The 7,900-nt window shown below is 34.8% G+C and overlaps 1 protein-coding gene across 3 annotated transcripts in view; it reads left to right on the plus strand.

The window, feature by feature from the left end:
• LOC149538618 (uncharacterized) overlaps positions 1-7,361 on the plus strand; it is a 262,043-nt gene extending 254,682 nt beyond the window's left edge. For all 3 annotated transcript variants that reach the window (XM_089799930.1, XM_089799931.1, XM_089799932.1), the window contains 3 exons: positions 4,566-4,661; positions 4,792-5,384; positions 5,625-7,361. In XM_089799930.1, the coding sequence (XP_089656056.1) occupies positions 4,566-4,661; positions 4,792-5,315 (620 nt within the window). In that variant the 3' untranslated portion in view covers positions 5,316-5,384; positions 5,625-7,361. The remainder of the gene's footprint in view (positions 1-4,565; positions 4,662-4,791; positions 5,385-5,624) is intronic.
• The last annotated feature ends 539 nt before the right edge of the window (positions 7,362-7,900 follow it).

Below are 7,900 nucleotides of genomic sequence, written 5' to 3' on the forward strand. Positions count from 1 at the left end.
TCAGGGTCTCTCTTTGATATCGTTTTGTCTTGCTTGTCAAGTCTACTCTTGTATCCATCAAGGAATTCAAATCTTTGATATTAAAGTAACGCTCTCGAATCTTACAAGGTGAGCGCTCTGAAGTATTTACGACATCATCAATTAAATATTTAGTGAGATGTTGCATCGTGTGTATATCTTTTCTTGCTAGCGATATTAAATTTGGAGTCTATCGTTTTTTTTGCATCTTGTTTTTAAATAACCGCTATCTCTAGAGGTTTCATAATAATCTTGCCATGTTGTCACCGTCCTTTATGATCCAAGGTGATTCTCTCATTTACTTCTCTATTTTTATGTTAAGTCATTTTGGTTGGTTGAAGCTCTTTCTAATCTCTGGGCAAGTTTTTATTGATGGAGAGGAAGCTCAGAATTTTATGTTGAGTGTTGAGCTCAAGGCAAGCATTGAATCTGATTTTCTCACCATGAATAGAGAGAAACAAGAAACTTATCATTATTGCCATTATTATTGTTTGAATGGCTTCAGAAGTAGAATTGTGCGAGAGTGAAAATGGGGGCCAACATCTATTATTGGCCAAAGAGAGTGGTGAGAATAAACCTGTCCGCAATCACCTCATAATAATGGTGAATGGCATCAGTGGAAGACAATTGGAAGTTCGCCGCAGAGCAAATCATTAAGAAGTTTCTTGACAAAGTAGTGAATGAAATGCATCAAGATTGACTTTGGACGGGGTTGATGTGATGGGGGAGTGGTTAGTTGATGAGTAGCAAGATATTCCATTGGGCGACTATATGAGCCACCCTCAAGGAATAAGATTACATTGGAGCACAAGGAGTTAACAAATGGGAACAAACTCCAATATGATAAGGAACAATCAAGGGGTATGATTGCTGGGTTGGAACCAGTCAACTTTATAACTGTTGCCACACCTCACTTAGGCTCTAAAAGAAAAAAGAAAAAACCAGATAAACAAGTCACAGGTAAATATCCAACAGGTTGCTATGGAGAAAAATTCGAAAGAGATAAGTATTCATTTTACTAGGAATAGTGCATAACATTTTAGAGTTGATATTATAAGTCATTAATATTTATTAATCTCTTGTGCGTGGTTGCGTGGCACATTCTAATTGATAAGAGAGTTTTTGGCTGAAAAACGTTTTTTTTTTCAGAATGGTGTCTATCATTCTTCTTTTGCTGGAGTTATACAGGTTGTCTAATGTATTCTTTGGCTAGAGAATTATGATATTCACGCTGGTTGATCAAATTCCTGTAGTCTTCATCCTTATATATTGGATGTGTTCATTTGATATACCTTCAAGCAGACAGATAAATTTCATGGGTAGAGCTGTTTGAGAATTTATAGTACTGAGCTGTGTTTTAGTCTGCACATGGGATAATTAAATGAGCATGCAAAATTGGAATATTGAGAAGTGGCATAGTATCCTACCATTTTATGTTGTCATAATGTATATATATTATTTATGCTAAATTGATTTTATTAATCTCTCTCGGTTACTTGCAGGATGTAACAAGATAAGGAATATAGCTCCAGAGGGAGATGTTGAGCTTGAGAGAGAGATTTTAGCTTCAAAAAGAGGCTTCATAATTAAGAGGGAGCACTTATGGAATCCCCATCACTCTCATAGATGCTTGTGATGCTTGTGGTATTTATGAAATTTGAGACTTAAATGGAATCAAGTCTTAGTTTGTTATTTTTATTTGTGTGTGAATAAATGAGATTGTAAGATCAGCTATGATAACTCTTTCACTATGCGATAGTGAACATCATGTTGAGAGAGTCCATGATGTCATCACATTGAGAGATTCCGTGATGGGAGTTGGATGTCATGTTGAGAGATTCCATGACAGTTCACGTTGAGAGAGTCTATGAATAAAAGGCTTAGCGGTGAGTCTTACAAATCTTTTCATGTTGAGTGATTCCATGAATATGATTGATTGTTACAGGTTTTCATGTTGAGAGATTCCATGAATGTGATTAAGTGTTACAGGTTTTCATGTTGAGAGATTCCATGAATGTGATTAAGTGTTACAGGTTTTCATGTTGAGAAATTCCATGAATGTGATTAATTGTTACAAGGTTTCATGTTGAGCGATTCCATGAATATGATGGATTGTTATAGTTTTTCATGAATCTAATAGGATATATGGGATAAAATTTCATCATTAACATTTTGGTTGCAGTCTTGTGTGATTGTTCAACTAAAGATCTCTCTCTAGCTAAGAGGGAGTCTTGAAGATGGTAGCTGCGATAGAGATCTTTGTCTTTGGAAATATGGACGTTATTACCGTTATTGTTATGTTCAGCTGAAAAAGACACTTAAGTTTTAATTTCTAATATTAAATGTAAATGACATGTGTCATTCTCATGCATTGAGGCATGAATACTCGAAGAGTCATAATTAATTATAGGAGTTATAGGAATCTCAAGAGACCCTTCAGTTATAATATGAAGAGTCTTTCCTATTGTTATATATTCACATCAAGCAAAGGACATTGTATACTTGAACTTTTATTATCAATAAAGATATATTTTGTTGTGTGGCTGGATTTTTCCCTTCATTCTCGAAGGGTTCTCCCAGGATATTTCTGGTGTTCTTTGTTTCAATTTTCCTCTTTCTATTTGCTGGTTATTATGTTTGATTTCTGGGCTTTAGTTTCAACATCAACTAGTATGAGGACATAGCCCCTCGTGCCGACAAACAGTGGATGCAAACCCATTGTCCGGGAGACATCAATTCAGGTGTTCCATTTGCGCTTACAAGTTCTTATTCTAGTATTTCAATCTGACTGTTAATTTGTATTTAAGATTGGGTTTTTGTATTAATTATTGTATTGCTGTTGTATAATACAATAACGTGTTTACGGAGTTGTATGAGAGTTTTTTGGTTTTATCATTGTGGGTCTATAATGCATTTCTATATGCTTGAAATCTTGAATATTAATCTGAAAAGAAGAGTTTACATTTATTGGAGAATCAACTGGTTTTCTACTACTGTTTGTAATTCATATGCCTTTGGTTTAAGTTCTGAATATTAGTTTTGAGGAAACAATTAGACAACTATCAGTTGGATTTTTTCCTACGGTTTATCTTGCTGGTTATTTATGATACGGTTTCATGTTTTTACTATCTAAATGCTATTCTGAGAAGAAATCTAGTAAATGTCCAGTTCGGGATATTTCAGTCCAATTGTACCTAGCCGGAATTGTAGTGCCACCAATTGCATTATCTCAACCAGAGATATAAATACAATGAGAATTATTTCACCTTACAAATTATCTTCTTCGTAACTCAACCAAAAAGAATCATCAATAAATAGGAGCAAGAAATAGAAACGACCAAGTGTCACAAGATAGATGCTCAAGTTGTGACTATTTTACTTCCAAGGATTCACAACTTATGTGTGACTACTTTTGTTATTGATGCTTTGTAACTCCCATTATCATGGTCTTACGATATAACCTCCATGTTACATCCAACCTTCCAAGTTGAATTGGGATACAATGAATCTTGTATTCCTCAAAGGGTGGGTAATCCATCTAATGAGCGGTTGAAAATTACAGCACATTAAAATATCACAAGGCTTGCAAGCTTTTATAACACACCTAAGTTAAATATACCAAAGAAAATTAACATGCTAACAGTCCTTAAATAGAAATAAATTTATTAAATGTGTTGATAATAAGCCTAGTTTCCTCACTTGTCTCTTAATGGGGTTTTATATGGTTTTAGTTTTTACCCGTGTAAACAGCTCTATAAAGGTTTTAATTGACACTCAAGTAGTTGTCATCTGTTTCTTTTCAATGTGATTTTGGTAATTATATGCTCCATCCCTTGGGTTCTTAGTATTAAAGGACAACAAGGCTGTTTTGCTATATTTTTCTGTCATATTTGTATATATAAAGATATATAGCCCTGGAAGATAAGAATGTGCTGAGAAGTAAGTTATTTGGAAACACACTAGCTAGAGTTTGGATGCATTCTTTACAATAAGGGTAAGTGGTTTTTGCAGAGGGGTTTCTTTCTTGGGCGAATTACTAAAAAGGTCAAGAAAGGGCAGTTGTCATTGGCAGCGGATGGCCAGTTTTATTCATGTCTATAGAGTAGAATTTTATGCACGTTTGCTTTCTAACAATTAGTTCCTTTTTACCTGGCTGGTTCATTTTCTATGACCAGGGGATTTTACAGTGGCATATGAATTGTCATTTCATTCCGAAAATGTATAATACAATTTTTTGTGCGCACAGATATCTATGGTTTAATTTAGTTTTTTCAATCATGACCTGGAAAACAATCAATTTGGAATCTCTATGTTTACGGGACTGTTTAGAGCTCTTGCTTCCTCTCATACTTTTACAGCTCAGGATAAAAGTCATTCATGGAATAATTTGGTCCTACAAGATGGTTCTGTTGCATATATGGTTCCAGAGTTTAAGAATGAACAAGAAAAAGATCGTAAGATATTCCATCGTATTTTTTCTTATGAAAAGCACATGATGGATACAGTAATGAGAAAAGAAATAATATATAGAATTGACCGTTCTGCAGGAGCATGCAGTCATCTTGCTGAATGTAATCAACTGGATGGTGAAACAAAAAGTAAGAAGCGCATCTGGTATCCTGAACAGTCAAACCTAAGCATTGGTAAGGCAACTGTAGTTCCTTGGTCACAGCTGACATTAAAGGCTTTCCAAACAATATTTATGCCAGGGTTTGCAGGTAAAAGCGAATGAGCTCCAAGAATTTGACACATCTTATGTATATGATGGTCCAGGTGTTCCCAATCAAGATTCACATATGACTGAAGCATTGATGGACAAAGATGCCATAGAGCATAAGAGGAAAGCCATTAGTATTGACAACTCTCTTCCTGATATAGCTAAAACTGACATCAATCAGTCTATGATGTATGATTCACTTTCTAGAAAAACAAGAAATTCATTTTCTTTGTCAACATTTAAGAAAGAGCAAGCTAAAGTAATTGTTGACCGAGCAAAGTCCTTTTGTCATGTAAGAGGTCGTCTGAAGCAAAAGAACCTAATTGGAGGAAACAGTTGCTCAGTCTCCGTCAGTAATGAGGCTGATATGCCTTATAACAGCAGAAATAAAAAATTAAAAAGAAATTCATGCAGGGATACTGATGAAATAGAATCATCAATCATGGTTTTGGAAGAGCTTGCTAATAAAGTTAAATGGTTAAAAGGTGTTATACAATTTGGATTCAAGAAACAGTCAGTTATGACAGGATTTGCGTGGCAATTGGCAGAAAATCAAATGATGAATAAGGAAATTAACTGAAAAATAGCACAGCTATTTTATATCATATTTGTTTATTTAAGGAAATATAGAAGGTTCGGATAACATAAGGTATTATCCATTTCCATCTTTTTAATAACAAAGTTTGTAGAATTTTGATTTGATGAGCACAACTCCATGGCAGTTTTATGTTTACATATGTATTTGAACTTAAGAATTCTTAGTGTTGTGTTAGAACAAGAAAAGCATATGATTGGAAACAATCTGGACCATTTTAGACAAATTACTGTCCTAATTTAATTGTAAAATTGGAAACCATTTTCTATTCACAAGTTTTTGTTTGTTGTCTAGATGTTATTACAACAACAAATCATTTACTTTCAAGCTGGGACAGCATTGGGACCAAGCTGGAGTCATGACTGTTGGTTGAGACATCATTGCTGGAGAATTTGTATGGACTTTCCCAATCACATATAATACACATTCAAGCATGAAACCTACAATTTTGTTGTGTAAGATGCATATATCCAGCTTGGAACTTGGGTCTGCCTGTAGTATTTATCAAACATCCAATGAATGCTTATTTGGAAGGGTGTTGTAAGAGTTATCCTGCAGCTTGATTTACTTCGTAAGCAAATAGTCTCTATTTTATTGCCTCGGGCATGTGACCCATATTGAGAAAAAGGAAATGCAGGCTTTTGTTGGGGTTAAAACTTACGAGAGAACATAACTAGTTGTGCAAATATTGACAAGTTTAGAGGCTGACTATTCCATACATAGTTGCACCTTATTTAAAAGGTTGACTGAAATCCATTTGTAGGCACTTCATCTGTGGGCCACCCGGGCTTTTTTTGAAAGGGAAAGTTTGCTCTTTGTGAAGGGCCGATTTGAAATGAACAGTTTTGAGTAGTACACCTCAGGTCCAGAAATTGCAGGGGTCTAGGTGACAAACAGCAGTCAGTTTTGGTAAGTAGCATCAGCCACAGCTGTTATCATTGTCATATTAGATCAACTGCATCCAGACAGCAATGGTTTCATCTTCTATTTGAAGGTTTTTGACAAAAGATCCTTAGGTGACCTATAACAGTGAAATTATTTCCCAACAGTCATTACAGCAGGAAAGGCATTCTATAATTTGGCAGAATCATAGACAGGTGAAGCAGTCACATTCATGTATGACAAAACTCAATCTACGTTGATTTTACTTCAGAGTACATGTTTCTGGACAACAGCAGGATTTATCATTTTTCAGAGTACATGTTTCTATTTTCGGATGTGAACTTGGTTTTCATCATTACAGTGTCTTGATGGTCATCTTCACTCATTCATTTCCAGAGATCAATTCAGAAGCGTTTACAAGATTGCCTAGGATCAGTGGAGTTATGCTATGATTTTAATCAGGTTTCCAAACATGTCAGAAGTGATGAGTGTGGACAAACCTAGATTGTTTATCCTACCAGATCACTTAATGGTAACAGTTTTCATTAAATCAGCAAGTGATGCCTAATTTCAGTGGATCATTCTTAAGATGTTTTGGCAAGGCTTTTATTTTCAGTAGCATTTATATTGCTGAAGGCTTTAAAGACATTTAGGGTTCTAGAGACAATTATACATGATTTTTCGTCTTCAGTCATTCAGCAGCAGCCTTTGTTATTTTTCATCATTAGTCAGCAATTCCTTTAGGCATGGGCATAGTTGTCTTCAGAGCAACTGTTCAGACTTCTAACAATCAAACCATAATCAAACTGTTAGTTTATCTGTCATTTTACATGCCTAGATTTTGGAGATCTTCATCGTCAAGCATAACACTACTCATTTTTCAGAGTTGCAAAGTGTTGATGCTAATTCAGTAGATCAAGGATATTTCAGGTTAAAAGCATCAAGGTCAATTATCAAGAGTTTCAGAGTTTTGTCAGAGGATCTACCATGCTCAAAATGTAAAGTTTCATGAGAATTCTCTAGAAGAAAACTGTCTAAATTGTCTATTTTAGCCTTCATTAGCAATAGCTTGCTAGCACTTTAGTCATTGCTGTTATTGAGGAGTTGAGAAATTTTTGAGGATATTTTTATTATATCTACTTTTAGATATCTTCTATTTTTATTAGGAGTCTATTTGAAGATTGACCAAGTTAAGATTTAGTGAATGTGGGTAAAATTGTGTGATAAGCTTGTTCTGCGTAAAATCAATCTATTCTTGGGGTAGAAGTTCCAGTCATCTTTTGAATATTTTCCATGCAGTGCATTCTGAAACTTATAAATAAGTGTTTTGGAGGATTTAGCATAAATTTACTATCATTTATACAATTAAATTGCAAATGTCTATCTTGCTTCTAATTGTTTTTGAGTTCTATGTTATTCTGCACCTATGAGTTAGATATTGGGGTTAGCATTTGTTGAAAGATTTTTATGGGAGAAGATGTGAAGTTGTATATTGTAGATGAGGGAAGTTTTATTTTCCTCATTGATAAACTGGGTTCTGAGTACTTGCCATATTGGACATGTCATAGAATTGAAGAGTTCTGGATTAGGGCCTAGTTAGTGTACATGACAACTATGGCACACTCTTTTTGCTGAAGTAGCCACATGGTACTTGGGGGTACTAACAGCATGCCATGGACACACTGTGT

The sequence above is a fragment of the Cupressus sempervirens genome, chromosome 9 (genome assembly GCF_028749045.1).
Source record: "Cupressus sempervirens isolate cs-2001-9-10 chromosome 9, ASM2874904v1, whole genome shotgun sequence".
Classification (NCBI taxonomy): domain Eukaryota; kingdom Viridiplantae; phylum Streptophyta; class Pinopsida; order Cupressales; family Cupressaceae; genus Cupressus; species Cupressus sempervirens.